The sequence below is a fragment of the Grammomys surdaster genome, unplaced genomic scaffold (genome assembly GCF_004785775.1).
Source record: "Grammomys surdaster isolate TR1022 unplaced genomic scaffold, NIH_TR_1.0 67, whole genome shotgun sequence".
NCBI lineage: Eukaryota > Metazoa > Chordata > Mammalia > Rodentia > Muridae > Grammomys > Grammomys surdaster.
This window is the reverse complement of record NW_021604569.1, coordinates 18798935-18822652: the sequence shown is the minus strand read 5'-3', so window position 1 is coordinate 18822652 and position 23718 is coordinate 18798935. Positions and strand designations below refer to the sequence as shown.

Below are 23718 nucleotides of genomic sequence, written 5' to 3'. Positions count from 1 at the left end.
AAGCACTGCTTATATATCCTTAGAGCGGTGTATTCACCTCTGATTGGCTGCTTACTCATTGCGCGCCAAAACGCTGTGGGATGGGCTTTAACTTTAGCGGGCTTTTACCATGGCACATGCGCAATTTACTTGTTTACTAGGAAAAATACCGGATGTCAGCGCCATGTTGCAATGGCGATTTTGCCAGCACCCGCTGCGGCTTCCTACACTACACTGTCTGTTATCCGCCTGAAAGTCTGATCTCTGTGTCAGGTTAGTTCGTGTGTTGTATGCATGAGATTCAGGTAACAAAAGATGCTAGAAAAAGGCAGAAAGCAGTGGATATGGCCTGTTAAGTCACAAAGGGGAATACAGCTGTCAGATGCCAGGGGCAGAAAACTGCAAACAGTATGTAGAGTACATATCAGAGCTAAGGTGCTAGAGGAAGCAGTAGTGAGACTCTTGGTGAAAATAAATATTCAATATTTCAAGTCAGTGTGGCATGGAGGCAAATTGAACAAAGTCTGTTTTCAGGAAACAGAAAAGACCTGGGGATCGTAAGTATCCACCCTAAGCAATTTAGTGACATAGAACTAATATACAAGAGGTGTGTGTCATTCTTCCGCAGCTCTCTTTATTTGAGATAAGATCTTTCCAAATATCACAACTTGGCCTCAAATTCACAATCCTGTCTTCTCTTGGCAGTTAGAGATATTGGAGGCCTATGCTACCATGCCTTACTAGTTATTACAAATTATCAATTTTAATTTTAAAATTAAATTAATATTAATTTAATTAATTAATATTGAATAAAAATATTACAAGGTTTCTCAAAACATTTGTTTTATTACTATTCATGTATGAAGAAAGGCAAAGGATAATTAGACAATTGACTGTGAATACTCACAAGTTCTAAGGAGGGGACATACCACCCACTAGAACACACATGGGAGGCACTGGTGTTGTTCAGGAAAGAAGAAAAGGAAATATGAACAAGAGCCTCTGATGAGCAGTATTGGGGTTTGGGGAGGAGATTCAGCATTGCTTTGAAGGAGTGAATGCAGTGAGGGGTATTGTCATATGCAGAGCCTGCACCTAACTGGCAAGAACTTGGAGGTGATTAGGCTAGAGGGTACCAGAGCCTTGCTGCTTGGACCTCAGTCATCCATTGATCCTGGCTGTAAAACCTGTCAGATAACCAGACATCCTGATGATGCTCATCTCAGAAGCATCTACTTGAAGCAGTGGGCTCTTCATTTGTTTGTGGAGAAGCTGTGTTAGACTTGAAAAAACACATTTATTCTCTGTTATTGGAAATTTCTTTAAAGATATTTTATTTGTTTTCTTTGTGTCAGAGTTTCAATTTTTGACTTATTTATGCACTCGCTGCTGGAAAGGAAGTTTTGTGCAATAAATTGGGAACACAGAAGACAACACCACGGGAGGGTGCATTGTGGGTTGTTATTAAAATATTGATTAAGAACTTTAACTAGCAAAGCTCTGAGCAAAAATATTCTATCACATCCCTTTCCTCTTGCCCATCCATGTGGAAATTAGACAGAGCTGGATCTATGAGTTTAATATTATAATGAAAGGAAAACTTAACCAGGGGAGGAAGGTGATGGCAGAAGATGAGTCTTGTCCTCAGTTTTGGCTACATAACAGCCACATATGCAACTACAAAACACAGGGTGTGGTAGACTCCAGATAACAGAAGCCAAATCACGTGGTTACGAACTACACAGACAACACCTTGTACTCAAGAGTAGTCCTCTAATAGTTGTGTTGGCAGGAATTGACAACATTATCTTAGAGATGAAAGAACTGTTTGAGTCCCAACTTGTCCACTTGTAAGGAGGTTGGCATGTCAGGATCTATGGTGATCTCTTCTCTTACCCTAGTAAGCTCACAGCCTGTCTGAGTCCCTTATTTGAACCACAAATCTCACTGTAATACAGTTTGAATTTTCTAGTGAATTTCCATAGAGCCACTTTGTAAAGTGCTAGAAAAGGTGGGTGCTAGCCTAGTCAAAGAAGCTGTGGTTTTCAAAGTCAATTTCCAAGATGTACTACTATTTCCTGCTGTGTGTTAGTTCAGTAGGGATTCATCTGCCTAATGTAACAGGTACCAGGACATTTTGGAGTGCCAAGAAATACAGCTTTTCAGGTGCTACTTGGAGTCAAGTATGGGGATTTGAGGCCCAACAAAGATGACAGGACTGTACAATAACAGGTAATTCCCATCCTTTATTCCTTTTATGTTCATGTCAGTGGCTTAAGCACATTTGTCATCAGAGGCATTTGTCAGAATCCTAAGGGAACCTGTATGTCAGTTGACACTAAACTTGGTATCTGTCCTTTTCTGCATATTACAATCAGTCAGCAAATTCCCCATTTTGTCCCTAAAGCTCCACAGGTACGCGTCATCTTTTTTTTTTAATTTATTCACCAGGTACTAAGGGTGTTTATTTAGATATTTCTCTCATAGGCAGCTTACCATGGGAGTGCTCTCTGGGCATGTCTGAGGTCAACCACGAAAAGCATCTTTCTGGACATGATATTCTCCTCAATTCATATCCTTTCTTCTGAGATAGTGCCATATTATAAAAAGTAGATGGAGCTCATCATCCTCCTGCCTCAGTGTTACAAATACTGAGATTGTAGATGGCTTTGTGTGGAGCCCTTCCTATAGCCTTTAATTTTTTGATCTTACTTATTATTATTTTTAATTTTGAAACAAGGTCTTATGCAATCCAGGTTATGCTTCCAACTCACTATGTATTGAGGATAACCTCAAACTCCTAATCCTTCTGCCTCATTGCCCAAGTACTGAGATTACAAGCATGCACTGCAATGCCAGGGCATGACATCCAGGCTACCCCTGCTCTGGTCCCGTACTCTGTCCGTTGGAGTTCTTTTCCAGCCAAAGGTTTAGCCACAGCCACATGAAGACTCTTTGCTGTTTCTCATATGTGCACATCAAATCACAGTGCTATTTGCACGAAAATTTATCTGTATTAAATATTCATAGACTGCAACTCCCTCACTTTCTGCAGTGTCTTCCAGCAATGCCTAGGTGTTTGACCCACACTTAGATCATGTAATATAAAAAAGAAGAGCAAGGAAAGTATCCAAGCCAGTATGTCCTTCTCAGGCCACCCCACACATCTCTTCTACCACATACTGTGTGTCTTCTGAGTGCTTTTGCCTCCTGCCTCCTCTTTTCTGAAATCATTTTTTTGAATTCCATTTGTATTGATTCAACAATCAAAATGCAGTCAAGATGCTGACATTTTGTTGGAAAAGGTGTTTCTAAAATGTTGAAATTGTCCTTCTTGTCCAATTCTTAGAAATTTCGGCGCCTTTCTTATGTGTTCAGGATAAAGTCTGTGCATCTAAACAGCACATTTGCCACTGTCATCCTGAGATCTCACCTTATCCTTTCCATCTCTTCTCTTGTGGAACAGCATCTCTGGGTTTTTATGTTCAGTGGATTGCTGCCCCTGGGAACCCTCAGTCACAGTTCTTTCCTCACTGTCCAACACCTTAACCTACCATTGTGCATTTCTCCCCAACTCCCAAGATCTGGCTCAGGTGTGACTAAGCTCCACTGAGGGCCTTCCACCTATCAGAGTGAGCTAATGGTTCATCTCTCTTGCTCTCAGCTAGTAGCTTCTAAAATCAACCAATAGATTCACTTCAGCCAACACTCACATAGTATCACAAACACCTGTAGACATTATGCTGAGCAAAGAGCCAGTGAGATTGTCAGAGTAGATTGTCATTATCGATTTTTGGTTTTGTAGCCTTGTGACCTGATAATTTGTAGTATCTTTCTGTATCTATTCTTATTTCATTTAACATAATATTTGACAATTCACTTGTGTTGCTAACTAATGCCAATATTTCATTTTTCTTATGCCTGACTAATATCACTTGGTATAAAAATACCACTTCTTTTTTGTCTATTTGTCGTTGATAGACACCTAGGTTGATTCCGTATCATGTCTGTTGTGAGTAGTGCCAAAGTATACATGAAAACTCAGATGTTCCTTTGATGGACAGCAGAAGGACTAATGGGTCACAGGACAGCTCTACTGTTAAGTTTTTAAGGATCACCCATGTTATTTTCCAAAACTGCTGGCCTACTTTACACTTCAACCACAGTGTGTTGGCCCCCTTGTTCTCTATTCCTGCTTAAGCTTATCATTCATCATTTTGACATAACCTCATAGTCCTGCTAACTGGAGTCAGGCCTTACCTCCCCATGGTTTTCATTTGTATTTCTCTGATGATTTCTGGTGTCACAGATTTTTTTTAATTTCATATGCTATTGGTAGTACATAATTTTTTTAGAAATATTGAATTTTAAACCATTGTAATTGGTTACTTTTTGCTGTTGAGTTACTTGTACATTCTTGACATGCACCATTCATCAAATGTACAGTTTGAAACATTTTTCTCCCATTCTGTAGGCTGTATCTTCACTCACTTGGTCATTGTTTCCCTTTGTGGAAATGTTTTCATTTGATGGCATCCTGTTTGTCTATTTTTGCTTGTTTCCTGTGTATTTTGGATCTTATAAAAATCATCTCCAATGCAATGTTGCCAAGTATCCCTTTCCTCTTTATTTTCTAATCCTTGTATGGCTTTATGTCTTTTAGTTTCTGAATTGATCTTTGTATATTGTTAGACTTAGTTTTCTTTTTTTCCTTTGTATATGAATGCCAGATTTCTGTACTTCCATTTAGTAAAGATTGCTTTTTCCTCAGGGTACATTCTTTTCTGTTTTTTTAAACTGTTGATTACATTGTTTGTTTGTTGTGTTATTTTATGTGGGTAGTACGTATGCTATGATGCAGATGTGGTCAGAGGACAACTTACTGGAGTAAGTTCTCTCCCTCTACCATGTGGGTCCTGGGAATCAAACTCAGAACACTGGGCTTGTTGACAATTACTTGTTGAGATATTTCACTAGTCTTCATACGTTATTCTTGACATCTTTGTGTGTGTGTGTGTGTGTGTATGTGTGTGTCTGTGTAATAGCTTTTGGAGTCAAATGATATGATGCCTTTAGCTTTGGTCTTGCTGTTCAAGATTACTTTGGATATTTGGGTTTTATTATGATTTTATATAATTTTTTCTCTCTCTTCTTCCCTATCAGTGACTTTCTGAATTCCGTTGATGAATTACACCTTAATAGAATTCTAGGTGCCACAAGAAGGAAAGAGATGGGTACCCACACATGGCATGCTAGGTAAATAAGGCAAAGATGAAATAAGCTAGGGAACAATGAAAATAAACGTGACAGTATTTCCATTGTTTCTTTTGAAGGAATAAGATGCAGTCAGTATCTAGGAATAAGCTTCCTCGCTCAGTTCACAATGAGAGAGGAATCTGAGATCAGAATATTCTCTGTAAGAAGACCCTGAGCAGACGTGGCTATTGGGTTCTGCAAACTGACCTACAAGTGCTACCTTCAATTCAGTCACAGCCCTGTAGGGGATGATCAGTATTCTGCTGAACATGGCTGACAATGGTGACAGTGAGTTCATTGTACCCCACAATGCATGTTCAGTCTGATGGTGACCAGGTGCATGTGGTGACTTCCTTTTTGGTAGAAAAGGATCACAGGGGCCAGAGTCCCCTGACTCTACTCCTATTTTATTTTATTGAGTTTATTTTGTTGGTAGGGTGGAGAATGAGCCCATCTCTGACCCGAATGAGGCTGTCATTGTACATGACATTTTCAGGTAAGGTGTTTAGGATCAGCTTTCTTGGATGTGAATACTTTTGCCAGTAGTTGCCTGAATGGAGCAAGTGTAGCTGCAAAGGTTTCCTTCAGTCAGGCAACCCTTCTCAGGTTCTCTGTTGTGTCTACCGTTTGAGAGCTCATTTGGAGGCTTCTGTCATGAGTACATGCACAGGATTTACTACTCTGTGTTCAAGTGCTTTGGTTCCCAGGAGGCTACCACCTGCTTAGCACCTCTGAGATTCTTCCTGTGAGTTTGTTGTGTTGTCTCTGTGGTTTGAGGTTGTGAGAGTGAGGACCCAGAATGTATAGCATTTCTCCATCTTGGAGGGACATAGAGTTTGAACCTCAGTTTTTTGCCTACAGTCTCAAAAAAGTACACAGCAGAAACTGCTTATAGAATATGGACAGAAAAAGAGGTTCACCTCAAATTCTGTACTGAGAAATACTGTTGCTCATGATACAAACAGGCAATCAGGACATCCTCCTGAGAAAGTGGCTAAAAAGTTACATTGAAGATACATTGTTAGCACAGGTAGCTATTTGAGCTATTAACCAAAGGAAGATCACACAACCAACGGTTAGATCCATGGAAGAAAGAAAACTTGGGTGAGCATGGATTCCAGCCCAGCACAATAGATATGCAGATATTTTACATGAGGAAAAATATTGATGGAATTTCAAGAGTGATCCATGAAATTGAAGACGTACAACATGAAACACAATTCAATAATAATTGCTGTGTCAGAAGAAATTCCTAAAATAAAAAGGTGTTTGTGTCTAATTAGCTTTGGATTAGAATTTAATATCATTTTTTACCTTGTCTTTTGTTTGTTTATGTTTGTGTGTGAGGATGTACATGTGGTATATATTTGGTACCCTACTTTTAAAATCAAGAGCTTGTCATGTTACCATTGCATGTAATGCTTAGTAATGGTGATAATTAATTTTAATATTGAGGAATACACCCACAGTATTCCCCCAGAGATATTAAGAGTGGGAAGAAGAGGTTAAAACCACGGAAATGCTACTTATGAGGAGCACCCTGAGTATCTGTATTCACTCTTAGTAGCTTATGATTACATTAGACTTTGACTGTTCTAAAGATTTCTGGTGACTCTTCAAGTCAGAAGTTCTTCAACCTTTATTGCCTGAGAAAAGTTTACATGGAACCTGTCATAAAGATACAAAATAGATGTAAAAACCAAACACCTACTTATAATACATTGCAAGACATATTTTAAAACAGTTATTTGGTATATATTTACATGTTATTAAACATGAAAGAAATTAACATACTAATGAGATCTAGGTGCAATTACTTTTTACCTAAAGAATTAAATCCTGGCTAAATATCTGATATGTCAGGGCAGAGAGCAACTTCAACACATTTTATAGTTGATCAATATTTTGCTTTTATAATTGTCAACATTGGGAGTGTTATTTTGTATTAGTATGTAGAACAAAATGAGAGAAGAATGTTGAGGGCCATTTTAGAAATTGTTGGAAATTTTGTCCAGATTTCAAGCCAAAATTGAGTTAACATTTTCAAATGAAACTCAAGTCAGCAACTCTCAAATAGCCAATTTTAAAATCAAACATTCTAACATAATTTAACCTGAAGATACACTGGTTTGATAATAACAGGATAGGGAAGGATGGTAAGAAAGTATTAAAAGTCTTTGTTTTTAATAATTAAATATTTCTATCTTTATAAGAGATAAAAATCTATATATAGTAAATGCACTGCAATTCATTATTTTCAATATTCTCAAATCTGAGCCAAGGCATTTCAGGGATACTCTTTTGTAGTTTTGTGTTGTGGGGGATGCACAGTACAAAGTGTGCAAGCTGTGTGTTCAGAACTAAGGCCACCTTAAAATTTTTTGATGGTTAGTCCTAATTGTCAATTTGAGATAATCTAGAACCGCCTAGAAAATCTCAAGGATTATCTAGATCAAGTTGGCTTGTGAGCAGGTTGTGGGAGATTATCTGCCTACCATGAATGTGCCATTCCTTAGGCAGGGGATCCTGAGATGTGCAGAATGGACAAAATTGAGTCTTAGCTTGTTTTTATTAATTCATTGCTTTCTGATCTTGACTATATATATTATGCATCTAGCTGCTTTAATTTTTTTATAATGATAGATTCTAACCAGGAGCTGTGAGCTAAAATAAACCCTTTCCCAAATTATTCTTTGTCAGGATATTTATCACAGAAATGAGTCAGTGAAACACACATGATATAGCATGAAGATCTCATATTTCATGTTTTACTCTGAATTAATTAAATTTTGACTATTTGCATGTTCAGAAATCTACTTTCTGTTGCCAAAGTTTCTATGGCCCAGCATTCAGTTATGCAATCTCATATGTTGTTATACTTCCAAAGATATCATTTATAAAAGTAATGAACCCTGAAGGGATGACTTGAATTACAATGTGTTAAGTATTTCTCTATCATAATGGATACAGGACAAAAGCGCAGATGTGCGTTTTTATAAGTGACGAACATACAGTCTAGAAGACATAATAGATGCAGCCATAATGAGAACAATAAATGAGAAAAGTAATTTTACACATTTATACATTGCTGTGGGCCAATTCTTAGAAGGAAAAAAAACAGAATATAAATGATAAGGATAATCAAAGAAAGATGATTCAAGTGTCCTCAAAATGCACATGTGAACATCATCTCTGAAAACCTTTGAAGTGATGTTGGCAAGAGAGATGTGCTCCATCATGTCCATTGTGATGCTGCAGCCATGGTCCTTTACTTTACCCTTGGCCCTGTTACCAGCCTCATCAGCCCAAGATTCTTTTGCTGTCTCATTGTTACCTAAGAAGAATATTGAGTGACCGGAGACAAAGAAAATAATACCCCAATTACAGGAATTGTTCTTTGTGATAACGTAGCGTCCACACCAGGACATCAAAGGCTATAAATGATGTTTCTGGCCTCATAGAAAAAGGGATTAAATGGAGATTCAGAAAATTGGAGTTGCACTTTCCATTATGCTGCTCATTCTGCTTAAAGTCAGGTCAGTCAGGAGAACTTTCCTATGCTGCCATTCTCTCTCTGAATTCACCTTCCAACCCCCAATCCCTTGGCTGCCCTTTCTCTGCAGCTGGTCTCATATAGTTGTTGGGATAGATGTGATTCCTGGTATTGGTCATACCAAACCCCATCCCCAGAACTGTGGGAAGTGGTCTGATTTCTAACATTGTACTGTGTGAGGATTTGGGATACAGGCTGTACAGTTGGGATATGTTCCCTGTTGGTGCAGGCTGAAAGGATTTAAGAGTCTCGGGAAGCAGCCATCTTCCTGTGTGTTTGTAGTTCTTTTCCCTGTTCATTATTCTCTTATTTTTGAGGAAATGTATGCATACACCATTTATTTAAATAACTCCAAAACCTTTTCCGAACTTTGCAAAATACACATAAAATCTTACCTCCAATTTAATAATGTTAGTTTAATTTTAAAGTATGTTTAACCTTGTAGAAGTGCTACAAAAACAAATAGGATTCTGAAAAAAATGCTAATATGATGGTGAGCCAAGGTGCTATAAAAATGAAAAAGTCAGTTGGTGTTTGTAAACCCGGACACCATATGAGTTTCAAGCATATATAGTTATGTTCACTGTAATCCACCATCCTTAGTGTTGCCAGAATCCCCATGCTATCCCATGGCGCCTTCTATGTGATTTCTCAGAATACCATAATGGCTTCTCTGTGGTGGGAGGTAATGTTTTCAGGGATGATCTACTTATCTGCCTATCACAAGGCTCCTGGTAGCTGGCTCAGTAACACCTGAATGAATCATCTGGCCTGAGAGTGAGCAGCATCAAACCTTTGCTTGGCTCATGACGAATTGCAGTTGGTGTCTAGTGTTCTGTTTCCACATGCAAGTTAGAACACAGGCAGTATGTATTGTTTTAACATGAGCTGGATGTGGTTTCACAAAAGCTGGCAGCAAGTCCTGGCTTAACTACTGCTCTGACAGCAACACCAGGAGTTTCTGTTCTAAACCTTAAAACCAAATGTCTTTTTCTGTGTCTTGATTTTTAATTTAATTTAATTTTTTACTTATTAACATTACATCCCACTCACTATCCCAGTCCTGATCACTCCCTCCTAACAATCCTTCTCCTCTGAATGGATAGGGAGCCCTCTGGGTACCTCCTGCCACACCCTAGTACTTCAAGGCTCTGTGAGGCTTGGTGCTTCCTCTCCCATTGAGGCCAGACAAGGCAGCCCAATTAGAAAAACATATCCCCACATACAGGCAACAGCTTTTGGGATAGCCCTTGTTCCATTCCAGTTGTTTGGGACCCACATGAAGACCAAGCTGCGCATCTGCTACATATGTGTGGGGAGGTCTAGGTACAACCCATACATGTGTTTTGGTTGGCAGTTCAGATTCTGAAAACCCCAAGGGTCTAGTTTAGTTGACTCTGTTGATCTTCCTGTAGAGTTTCTAACTCTTTTGGGACCTGCAATCTTTTCTCATATTCTTGTGTAAGAAACCCCAAGCTCCATCCACTCTTTGGCTGTGGGTGTCTGTATCTGTTTTAGTCAGCTGCTGGGTGGAGCCTATCAAAGGACAACATCCTTGTGTCTGCAAGCATAACAGAATATCAGTAATAGTGTCAGGGATTGGAGCTTGCCCATTAGGATGGGTTTCAAGTTGGGCCAACTATTCCTTGATCATTCCCTCAGTCTTTGCTTCATCTTCAATGCCTGCATTTTTCATAGACAGGATAAATTTTAGGTTGAAAGTTTTGTGTGTGGGTTGGTATCTTTATCACTCTACTAGGGTTCTTTGTTGGTTACAGGAGGTGGCTTCTTTACTTTCCAGATCTCCAATGTTGTGAGTCACCCCCATTGGTGACTAAGGTCACCCCCATTGATTCTTGGGTGCCTCCCTTATCCCAGGTCTCTCTCTCTTCCTGGAAATGATCCCCACCTCCTTCCCCTTGTCAGTTGCAGATTTCCATTCATTTTCATGGTCTTCTAGCCATTGTTCTTGTGCTTACCAAAGGAAGCTTGAATATCACTTAGAAGGGGGAATAAAATAGTTATAAGAGGCAGATGAAGGAAGGGAACTGTGAGGGGGGAGGGTTGGGGAGCAGAACAGAGGTTCAGGATCAGCTATGTCTTGGTTTTTAAAGAGAATTTCTCAGTTCTACATTAAATGCCTAGGGATGGCCACAAATTGAGATAGAAGAAAATGATATCCTGTATTTGTTCATTAGACTAAAATTTAGTTACTTTAAAAACAGATACATGAAAATATATTATGCTTACTTATGGGGTACCATATGATGCTTCAGTACATCTATACTCGTGTGATGATTAGACCAGACAAAGCAAGTACTTTCTCATACATCTTATATTACTAGTGAAGACATTCAGAATTCTGTGCTCTAGCTTTTGGGGATATTACATGTGCACTAGACTCTTGTGGACCTGAGAGCAATCTAAATCCAACTTTTACAGGGTATTAAGATCTCCTTTAGAGCTGTGTGGAGCTACTGTATAAATGTATATAAATCATAGAACTCTAAAGCCATTATCAAATGAAAATTTGTGTCTCATATTATTTTAGTGTGATCCTCTGGAAGGAAGGGAGGATCCCAGTCCCAGCAGTGATTTGTGGCCACTTCGGTGATTTGTATTTCTAAGGTCTAGGGGGAGACATCAGCAAGAGAGATTTTTTTTTAAAGTTCCTATGCAAAGAAGGGAAGGAAGGGAAGGATATTATTTTCTAGGAGTGGAGTAGTCGGGGCTCTCTTCTGGAGTTCACTGCATGTATATCAGCTGCTCTTCTGCTGCATTATAAAGGTTTGATGGTCTATGCATGATGTTAAGAATACTATTTTCTACCATGGTTGTTGTATAGATACCTAGTTTTCAGTACTATTGTGCCTTAGTGGGCATTTGGTTGAGAGAATCATAGACCTGGGCTCTGATGATGTAAGGAGCAAGATCTGTGTTCAGGAAAGCAGAACCCTTCCTGTGATCCTGAAATACCAGATATGTTAGGTTATACCAATCCTTGAAGTTCCTATCTCTTCTAAGAATCCATATTCCAGAAACTTACTTGCAAAGGAATATTCACGTCACTTTGCTTTCCTAATACAAAGTTTCATTGTCAGAGTGTTAAATGGAAAGTTGCATTATGCAAATATCTGGAGTATGGCCAGGCACATTGGGGAATGCTAACTATAGAAGCAGTCAATCATTTCACCAGTGGGATAGGAGAGAAGATTGCCATCACCTCCTGGAGTAGAACTCTAAAAATGACACCAATCCAGGAAATATGCCACACTGAAGGACAGCACTTTCACAGTGTAGAAATGCGAGTACAGAATAAAGTGATTAGAGAACCACTTTTAAACAGTTAGCAGCAACTCTGATGGTTTAAGGTAAGCAAGGATATGTATGGATGCTGGTCAAACACAGACCCAGCCTTGTCAGCTTCAACCTTTATCACTGCACCTTCCATGGGAACATTTGAAGCTTTTGTGCAGAATGTGCAGAGCAGGGACACTTGGCCTCTAGTCTTTCTTCTTCCTTCTACTGGATGGAGGTGGACTTTGGGAGATCAGAAATGCATGCTGGTGAGAAAATGCGTTATGGGTATTTGCAGCTATTGGCTGGAATTCCAGCATGTTACAACTTGCTGTCAGACTCTAGAAGGCATCTGAGTTACTTGTGTTTCAGGTACCACTTTTCAAATGTCCATAATGATGTTGGTGTGACAGAGCTTCTCTCAAAAAATATATATACAAACAGCTTAACTTACATACTCAGAGCATATAACACATGGCCACAGCTTGTATTATCCTAAGTATTTGCCAGGATTAGTTTCAGGGATCCTTTATAGTAAGTTGTCCAAATCCATAGATTCTCAAGTGTCTTATTTCAAATGGTATTGGTACAATATTGGCCTGTGACTCAGGCTTATTCTGCCAAATAGTTTACTTACTTTCCAGGTGATTGAAAATACATAATAAAATAAAAATGCTATCTAATAGTTTTCATGCTCTACTATCTAGGGAATAATGAAAAAGGGAAATATCTATGCACACTCAGTATAGATGCATGTTTTTCCTGGACATTCCTAATGCATGGTTAGTTGAAGCTGCGAATGTGTAAGCCATGGATGAAGAGTGACTACGGTGCACTTCTGGGTGACAATTGCATATCTCTTCTCACAAGAATGTAAAGACTCAGGAGTTGAAGACTGCCATTTTTTTTCATGTACATGTGTGGTAAGAACACTTACTATCTATCCCATTAAAGATAATCAATACATCATTACTCTAGTTACCATCCTTGTATATCTTTCCCTAAAATGAATTCCTCATATACACTTTTAGTAACTTCTCTCCCACTCAGTTTTTTCCATACATTGCTTTTATATTTTAACATTTTTGTTATTCATTTTGCATCCTGATTAATGTCTCCTTTCCTGGTCCCCACCTCTGGAAATACCTCCCCCATACCCTCTTTTTTTTTTTTTAGAAGAGGGAGACTCCTTGGGTAGCCTCCACTATTGCACATCAAGTCTCTGCAGGGTTAGGCACATCCTCGCCCACTGAGGCCAGGCAAGGCAGCCAAACTAGAAGACCATATCCCATGGACAGGTAAAGACCAGGCTGCACATCTGCTACATATGTGCATGGAAGCCTATGTCCAGCCGTTGTATGTTCTTTGGTTGGTGGTTCAGTTTCTGTGAGCTCCAAGGATCCAGGTTAGTTGACTTTGTTGGTCTTCCTGTGGAGTTCCTATCCCCTTCAGGGCCTTCAACCCTTCCCTCAACTCTTCCATATTAGTCCCCAATCTCCATCTAATTTTTGGCTGTGGGTTTCTACATCCATCTGAATCAGCTGTTGGGTAGAACCTCTCGAAGGACAGTCATGCTAGGCTTATGTCTGCAAGCATAACAGAGTATTATTAACAGCATCAGGGATTGGTGTAAGACCACATGGTATTTATTTTTGTGCTTCTGACTTATGTATATGGTATCTATTTTGGCATTGTTTTTGCAAAAAACAGGATTTCCCTATCATTAAAAAATGGTTGAATGGTATACTAAAATGTGTGTTTGTTCATGTGAGTGTGTGTATATGCGTATTTGTAAGTACCTGGATCTATATCCCAAAACAACACATTTTGGATCTATTCAAAAGTTGTAGGTTTATCTCAGTCATCAAGAATGATATTGCAGTGAACATGGTCTGCAGACATCTGTATGATGATTTTATTCCTTGGGTATGACTCTATCAGTCCTTTAGTGGGGGGTACTATATCTTATAATATTTCTAGCTTTAGTTTTGAAGTACCTCCTCTATACTGTGTCTCATAGTGGTTATACTAATTTCAATTCTCATCAGCAAGTTTTTAAGAAATGGTGGTTATGTTAATTAGCTTGACCAGTAATCTAATCATTTTACCATGTATTTGTATGCTAAAAATGACACTGTAAACCTGAAACATAGATTCAGCTTGACTTAATGATGGAGTTGTGTCCCAATAAACAAACAGTAGGTTGAAAATGTTTTAATTGAAAAGTTAATATAACAGAAATAACAGACTAAAGATAACAAAGTTGTGATCCAAAGATATGGAGAGTGGGTCATTGTGAATGGCTAGGATTTGCTGATCAAAGTGCTTGCTGCCCAGCATAACCAGAGCATGGCATCAAATATCAGTAGCCAGCAAAGGATTAAAATTTAATTTGGAAGCATGATTTCCACAAAGCATATTTTATTTCTGCAGTAGTGTAGAGTTGAAAATTCATAAAACTACTATAAGTCAGGGACAGTCTTTATTCATTTTTTATTCATCGGTTTTAGGTTTTACTTCACCAAAGCATGACAATGTAATAATGATTTCAAAAAGGAAATTAATATCTGAATAGGAGTAAGATGGAATGAGATGTCAATGGGGCCTGGACCAGGAAGTTGAAGGCAAAATTAAAATGTGTCAGGGTCAAGGAAAATGATACTAATCTCATATTTCAAATGGAATCAGTGGAAGCATTTTATACTTTATGATAAAATGAGCCTGAGTGGAGGTAAAGGACATGGTTGTTCTGTTTTTCTACTCCTCTCTCCTTTCACACATGCTTTCTTTCTTTCTTTTTTAGACAAATATTCTCTAGTTTTTTGGGGCTGACATACATGTTGAGCTTGGGCACAGGCAGTCTTAGAGATGATGTCAACTCAGGGCCACCAAGAGAAGGTGCAAGTGTGCATGAATACCATCACACTGTGTGAGGGGGCATCATGGAAGTAGGAGAACTTAGAAGTGAGAGAACTTGGAAACCTGAACAAATGTGGCAAAGAAAAATGAGGAATGGACAGGACTTCAGTTTGGCTCTTGGGTGACTGGGATAATGGGGCTCCCACAAGCTAATGATGGGCTTTGTTTTGGAGGTCACAAACATGCAAGCTACAGGTGACAGGGTGTGGGTAGAATATATTCAACTATATGGGGTTGAGATCCAGGTGGTCTGAGGAGGTAGGTAGAGAACATAGGGGAGAATTATGGTCAAACATATGAAAGGAAAAACAACTGTTTATTTGGAGGTTTTAGTTTGCTTCTATTGCTGTAATAAAGAGTACCAACAAAATCACCTTGGGGTAAGGAATAGGTTTATTTGGTTTATACCTGTAGATAAAATCCCATCATTGAAGCAAGCCAGGGCAGGAGTTTAAACAGGAACAGAAGAGAATGCTGCTTACTGACTCTTTCACTGGTTCATGTGCAGCTAACTATCTTGGACACCCAAGATCTCCAGCCCAGAGTAGACTGGGCTTCCTCTATCAATTAGCAACCAGGCCAATCGAATCTAAGTAATTTCTCAATTAAGGTTTGATCTTTCCAGGTGGTTCTACTTTGTGTCAAGTTGACAAGAAGAACTAGTCAATTCACTGTATGGCCTGGTTCCACAAACCTAAGTCTATAATTACTGGAAGTTGATCTGGAAGGACAAAATATAATAAGACAGGACTAAACACTAGGCCTTTGTGTTTGTTCAACTTCTCGGAAAGGAAGAAATAGGACAAGACATTGAAATACTTCATGCTATCAATAATAGTTTTCAGTTATACCCAGTAAGTCCAAAGGATGTGTTCCTCAACAAGATCACACTTAGTTCAGGTATCAGCTGTGTTGCAAGAGTCCTGAGGGCCTCTGTGCTCTGGTTGCCTGGTTATGAGTTTTAGGAGTTGCCATGACCTTATTAGATGGGATTATTTATTGAAATCAGTCAACAGAGATGCTGTCAATGAGGTTAGGGAAGAGCCTGTGGAATCAAACATGATACCTCCCATTGCTTGCAGTATATCCAATTGTTCAGCAGCCAGAAGAGTAGGTAAGCTTCAATATCTAGAGTTTTATTGAAGTTTAGTTGATTGAATAAAATCACTATTTGTATAACTGAATTTTTGTCCAACCTTATCTTCTCCCCAAAGATTGGACTAGAACCAGTGCTTTTAACCTCTAATCATATTTTATTTTGTTTTGACCTTGTCTCTTTGAACCAAATTCTCCTTCCAATTCCTTATAGACCAAGACTATTTCCTTTGATATGCGATGATATTTTAGCTACTGGATATACTTGCATACTTTATCTTGCCCCAAAGTGGTCTATATGGGTGGAGATGTGTGTGGTAGTTATGGCACTAGAATACTTATGACAGTGGACAACTAAATGAGAGACAAAGGAGCATGGTGCCTGTGATGTGACACACGTGAAATACATGATGGTCATGTTTGACAAAGCAATAAGGGCAAAGAGCCCAGCACATACCAATTTAATGGAAAGAGCACATTTGCTCTTTTTCAATGGTGATGGACTGGGGGGTGGGGAGAGCAACCAGGAGACATTGAAGATGAGTCCCCAAAGGAACAGGCCATGAAGCTCACATCTCAATTTATTGTTCACAGGAATAACCCTGTACAGCCACCCATATGGAGGAGCCTTGCTGAATGAAGACAGGATGTAAGTGGATAAAATGATAGGGGGGGGTGAACAAAAGAAAAACTCTAAGATGCTGAGGAGTGATTTTGATCCCATTTCAACATTTTCCAGGAGAGATGATGTCACAGATAGCTTTAAAGTGCGAAGTGCAAATGGCTGGCAGAAAATGGGTGAAAATACTATTCAATTGTGGTTTTTGTAAAAGAAATTGTTTTTTTATGAAAGGAATTGTTCCTGTAGCCTCTGGACAGCACACAGTCCAGAAGGACTATTCACGTTAACAGCATAACGTGAATATGCCACTCACATAGGTAAACATGTGGAGCCTCCCTGAACATTTCTCATGCATGAAAAAACTCACAGTCCACAAGAAGTACAGATGGAAGTGGGTGGTATTGTTGCTTTGGTGCATTTGGGGCCATATTTAAGTGTCATGGATCAACACCTTGCTCCTAAGTACATTGTTTCTGCCCTCATTCTCTCCCTCATTTCTATTCTGTTCCATATAGCTGACAATCACTTAGTTAAAACTCAATGATAAAAATATTATTTATATAATCCTCTGGCCTGCCAAGTGGAGACCATATATCTTGATGAATATGCTTTCCTTAAATAAGTAATGAAACAGCAAAGGTGAGCTGCAGTTTGCCTTGTTACCTCTACTGTTGTAGAGTTCTACCTTCAACAGTCTCTGACACGTGACCTTAGTTCTAGGGCAGGCTAGCTGATGACTGTTGTAAAATAAGGTGTGATAGATGGAAGGCATAGCTTAATGGGTGCTGTGTGATGAAAACATTCATTGTGTCAGACAGCTAAAAGACTGCTTGTGCCTACCTGCTTTCAGAAATAGACAGAATGGCCAGTGGCAGTGCTTGCCTCTAGAGAACTTTCTCCACCTCCACCTGTCTGAGAGACTGGATGGTATAATCATGGTGATATGTGGCCATTTAGAAAGCATTTGGCTTTCCCAACACCTAAGTCTGGACTTGAGCCAGTGAGGTGAGCAGCCCTACAAACACCCCTCCTGCACAGCAAATGGATTTTAGACCCAGGAGCTGAATGTTGCTCTGTGGAGGTTTACTGTTTAACTGAGAGTCAGATTACATGATTAAGAGTAGGGTGAGACAGGAAGATGCTGAAATACCCTTCAGCTTTACGTTTGTCTATTCTATTCATTTTTGTGTGTTGTGTAAGCTCTGAACAATAACCCACATCTTTGAAGAACTTGAGGGACTGAATGAAGGAGAGAATCCATACATTATTGGCAGTGTGCCTGGCCTTCCTTCTTACCAAGTGTTAATAATAGAAGGAAGTTCTTCTTTCTTTTATATCTGATGAGCTGTTACATTATCTTCTGTCTACAGCCTGGAGAGCATCCGCCAGTGTGGTGTTGCCCTCTGCATTGTCCTGGGATTCTCCATCTTGTCAGCATCGATTTGTAGCTCGGTGGTGAGGGACAGAGTGACTGGAGCTAAAAGATTGCAACATATATGTGGCCTTGGACACAGGACATATTGGCTAATTAACTTCCTGTATGACATGGTAGGATTTGTGAATGTGGTTCTTGTATGAATATGGTGGATGAAGGGCCTAAGCCACATAGGGGAGTCCACAAGGGAAACACTCATTCTGTTGGCTTAGAGTACCTACCAGTTTGCCTTTACCAGGTACCATCAGACATTCAGGATTGCTTTATGAGAGGAAGACTCAGGAATCATGAGCTCTGAAACCAATGAACCCCCAGTTTTTTATTAGGGAATAAATGACTGAATAGCAGCTGGAAGGTAAGATGGTAAAAACTATTAGAAATGACCTCTCATCTGTATCCCTAACCTCTGCCCTCAGCGTCAGTACCTCCCTGTTGTGGTAGTGGATACCAGAGTTTTCTACAGTCTCAAAATCACTAGATTTTGTCTTCTGTTCTTTCTATGGCAATATCAAGTCCTTGTTGAGTTGTTGCCTAGAAGGCCAGGAGTTTTCAATGCATTTACTCTGATTTAGATTTATTGATCTTGCACAACCACCACTCCTGCTATCCCTACGAAGCAGAGCTGGCATTTTTGTACAAATGAAATATCTGTGCATTCATGTCCTCATGGAGATGATGCATTCTAAGATGTGAAAAAATCCTATGTGAGCAGAAGGCAGGGCAGGCCTGAATCTCCCTGGGAGCCTCCCATTCATCAGCTTCTAACCATCTGTGTTGTTTTACAGAACTCATGTGTTGGCAAGCTGGTCTTAAGCAATGTTTACTCCTCTTAACGGATTTAAAACTTCACTGATTTGTTTGCTTTTGATCTTGTAATCTAGATGCATTCAGTTATATAGATTATTTAAGTCATACCAGAGAACATTCAGGAGTCTATTACGTACCTTCATCCAGCACTAAAGATGCCTTGTAAAGCTCAAGATGGCGAACTGCTGGTCCACACAGGCTTTATCTTTGTTAAGCCATGCCTCTTCATAGAGATGCAGTGGCTCCTCAAGAATGATGCTTCTAGTTGGTCAGAACCTCACTTCAGTACCCCCCACTCAGCTCTGTCCCTAGTACCCCAGTCTTAGGACTCTATGTTCACCAGCATTTTCCAGCTAGTGGTCCCAGGGAATGGTAAGAATGTGACAACAAAGAGCAGGAGCCCAAAGAATGACACACCATGACACTACAGGCAAACCAAACCCTTAGGACCCTGAAATTTCCCCTCTTTTCTGTGCTTTATTATCTCCTTATCCCATATCCTGAATGTGGCCCTTGTTCACTCTGTCATGGGTAGACTTAGGGCTTAAGGGCAAGAAGGACTTTTTGCTACTTGGCTGGTTTTTTCCTTTCACGTTTACTCAGTAATTTCCTGTTTATTCTGTTCAATGGCTCAATCAATGAATATTGTTGAGGCTCTCTTATGGGTCAGGGTGTGTGCAAGATTGCTGCAGAGTAAACATCATTATTTCCCAGCATTCAGTGTTCAAACATTCTGTAGTGAGATAGTAAAAAGAATTGGGATCCTTGGAAAAATGACTAGATCAAGAGGATGTAGCTTTCATGAATAAATTAGTATCTGTATAAAGGGGATGTCAGAGAACTCTTGTACCCCTTCCACTACGTGGCAAAACCATAGAAAATGCACTGGTTCTAAATTGAAAAGTAGGTGTTCACTATATACTATGTTTGTTAGTGTCTTGCTCTTAGATTTCTCAACTTCCAGAGCTGTGAGCAATGGATCCCTGTTGTTTGTAAGTCAACTAGTCTATGTTTTTGTTTCACCCACTCAATGGACTGATTGTTGGTCCTAAATATATGGTTGATGGAGTAGATCTGTCCCTTAATAGAGCGCACATTCTTATTGGAAGAAGCAGACAGCAAATACACCAGATATAACTGATTTATGACTAGGTCATTTGTGAGAATAGAAGAGGATAATGGTATAAATATAGCTTTAATTCAGGAAGTTAGAGTAATAGATTACATTTCAGCAGAGTTTTAAAGAGCAAAAAGGATTCAGCCCCATGGGTTAGTCAGAAGAAGTACTCTGTGGTCAGCATCCCCACAGAAGCAATAGCTAGATTTAGAACTGTCCAAGGAAGGCCTGGGGATGCTGTGTGTTGCCTGTTCTGCAGAGTCCTTGAAGGAAAGGCTGTAGGGAAAGCAGGGTAGGGAAGATCCACCCCATCCCCATATGTATTTGTGTGTGTTTGTGTGTGTGTGTGTGTGTTATGTGGGGTGTGTGTATGTTTTGTTTCTAGGACTATTCCTTGGCCCATCGTAAGGGAGATAGGCATAGGTCCTCTGGTAGGTTATTTGAGTCTGTTTCCTCCTGAAGGACCTTGGGACCTAATACCAAACATGGTCACGTTTTGAAGATCTGGGTGTTTAGCCCATCGATGTTTGGAGGAACACAACCAAGCCCATAACAGTGACTCAGCACAATGGACTCAAAACATCTTTGAATATGCAAAGCAGGAACTACATTTAAGTAGAAATTGAATGGAAATTGCAGAGTAAGTAGAGCATGATTAATGTCCCCATCTAATACAACATATCCCCCTTTGTTTTTCAGCTCTTTTACTTGGTTTCCGTCTGCCTGTGTGTTGCCATTATAGGCGCCTTCCAGTTAACAGCTTTCACATTTCGGGAGAACTTGGCGGCCACAGCCCTCCTGCTAGCACTTTTCGGGTATGTGATGAGAAACACGGCTGCAGAATTATGGTTTGTTTTCTGAGAAGGAAAACCCTCAGGATGGCTTTGAACCTGCTGTCTGCTTCATGATTTTCTCTCTTCTCAAGCAATTATGTTACTCCTACCAGGGCTGCTGAGCAAACAAGCTTGAACAAGATGATGAATGCCCTGTAGAGGAGGGGAAAGTTGATGCGGTCGTAATAAAGACGGCATTGGTCCTGCCTCAGAAAGGCCCTCAAGCTGTTTGACAAACCTGTGCAGTGGGAAATGGATTCTCTGTTATTCTCACTTTGACATTAATCGTGGGCTCAAATACATAATCCAGTTAGCTCAGAAACTGCATTTGTGGAGATTCTCTTGTGAAGCTATCTGGCATATTTTTTTTCCTCTTCTATAATATTAGTAGCTTAGAAGTATTTTGTGTGACTTCTATCACTTTTTTCCTCAGAGGAAAAATTGTAAAAGTAGAAAAGCTATTGCAGAAATCCTCATTTATAGACTCTGGATGCTCGCAACTGCTTCCCAAATGACACCCGCCTGGTTGAGAAAATGAATTGATGTACTAAGATATTTTAAAAACAAAACAAAACAATACAAAACAAAAAACAAAAAAATCCCAAAACACCCCCACCCCTTGATTTAAGCCAAAGGCTATAACTAAAGTGAAATTTACACATTTTGCTGTCATTCCAGTGATCTAGAATTATTCGAAGTATTTAACTAGGGGACAATATTTTGCCTAAACAAGGGTGTGTCTGCCATCAGATGAATGGATAGCTGAATATGAATCAATGGATGGGAAAGTAGGGAAAGGTACAAGGCAAGCAGTTCTAGCAGGAATATTGATATGCCACTTACCCTGCGGCCTTGATAATATGAATTCCCATATAAACCTTGTTTCTTTCCTGTAAAATGTCAATTTTGTTGCTAAAAAGTAAATGAGATAATCGCTGTAAACATTAGGGACAACTGGCAGAGTCATTACATTAATTTTAGGCATTACTGTTACTCATAGAATTATCTTTTCCTTTAGAGATCACCATGTGCTCACTAAAAGAATGGTTGTGGAACATGATGTTATACTCAATTTAAAAGTTATGAGCTCATATATAAAGGGCTGTATGTTTGTACCCTGATCTTGCTATCTTATTTCAACTTATTAATCTCATTTAGTGGAAAGTGTTGTTACATTTCATTGTAGCGTGGGCAAAATAAGCCTCGCTATAAAATTATGTTTGAATTTTAGAGGGCCAGGCTTCAAAAATAATGACAAAATTCTGATGAAGTTAAATGGTTCAAAACTTAATCTTATGAAATGTGTTTTTAGAAAATGTTTAACTTGATTACATTATGCTATAAACTTCTATGTTTGCAACTAAACATTTTGGAAGATTTCTGGAGAATCATAGGTCTATGGATGCATAGTCATGATTTACCAAGAGTGATAGACTTCCTTGTTACTCTATTGCTGTGAGGAGACACTAGTACCAGGACAAATTATAAACTAAAGCTATGTAAGGCATGGCAGCACATGCCTTTTATCCCAGCACTTGGGAGGTAGGGGCAGGGAGATCTTCTCTGTGAGTTTGAAGCCAGCTTGTTTTACATACTGAGTTCCAGTACAGCCACAGCTATTTTTAAGACTCTGTCTTAAAAATGAATGAATAAAAAAATGAATGAATAAATAAATAAATAGAATGTAAAGATAAAACTAAACCACTTAATTGGGGGCTTGTTTACAGTTTTAGAGAGTTAGTTCATTATCATCATTGCAGGGAATGTGGCAGCAGGCAGGTAAGCACAGTTCTGGAGCAGTAGCTGAGAGCACACATCTGATAAGCAAGTTTCAGGCAGAGTGAGAGAGAGAAAGAGAGAGAAAGAGAAAGAGAAAGAGAGAGAATCTGATGTGGGCTCTTCAACCCTAACTTCAAAGCCTATCTCAAGTGACACAGCTTCTCCAACAAGGCCACATCTAACTCAACAAGGTCATACCTCCCATTCCCTCTTCAACAATTCCACTAACAGGAACCAAGCATTCAAACCTATGTGCCTGTCAAAGACCACCCTTGGCTTGGAGAGGGGTTCTGAGGATGGAAGATTTGGGAGCAATGAAAAGAATGACCTAAAGTCAAATCATGTGTCCAAACTGACGGCTTGTGTTCCTGAGACAGTTTTCCAGATAGCCCTCTGCTTGAGACAGCTCTCTCTTGCTCGAAAAAAATTCTAAAACTCTCTGGGTAGCTCATCTCTTGCAGGTCAAAAGCCCAGTCTTTTAGATCAATTCAATCATTCTCTCCAGGTTCCCTTTTGATTATCTCATGAATCACCATTGCATGATCTTAGCCCCTTGATTCTTAGAAGACAGCAATTACACATTTTTTTTTTAAACATGGCAAATGAAATCAGAGATCTATCTGTCTTTGTAAGCATAAAAAATAAACTTAGCTTGGTGGGATCCTGTCCTGAGATTACCATTCTAACCATGCCTAAACCTAAATTACCTCTGTCCTAGGATGACCTAGAACTCAAAAATCTACCTTCCTTTGTATCTATCTGCCTGCCTTTTTATCTTTTTGACAAGCTGGCTCATAGTGCAATATTCTGAAAGAGCAAGAACCAAGAGATGCTAGTTGTGACATATAATGAGTCAAAGGACTTCAAAGGTTCTTCTTTCATAATTGGAGTATAGCTACAGATGTAAATTTGGAACCTGTGACCCCCTACTGTAGGACCTCAGTATTGGCAGCTAGTTTCAGGCTCCAGGCTATCTCTGGATGAGGAAAGTAGAGGGACTCCTCCTCCTCCTTTTCCTCCTCTTCC

The 23718-nt window shown here is 39.4% G+C and overlaps 1 protein-coding gene across 1 annotated transcript in view; it reads left to right on the top strand.

The window, feature by feature from the left end:
- The window catches only part of Abca13 (ATP binding cassette subfamily A member 13), a 438342-nt gene that overhangs the window by 310200 nt on the left and 104424 nt on the right, over positions 1–23718 (top strand). The window contains exons 49-51 of the mRNA XM_028777793.1: positions 16694–16748; positions 18092–18269; positions 20780–20895. Of these exons, the coding sequence (XP_028633626.1) occupies positions 16694–16748; positions 18092–18269; positions 20780–20895 (349 nt within the window). The remainder of the gene's footprint in view (positions 1–16693; positions 16749–18091; positions 18270–20779; positions 20896–23718) is intronic.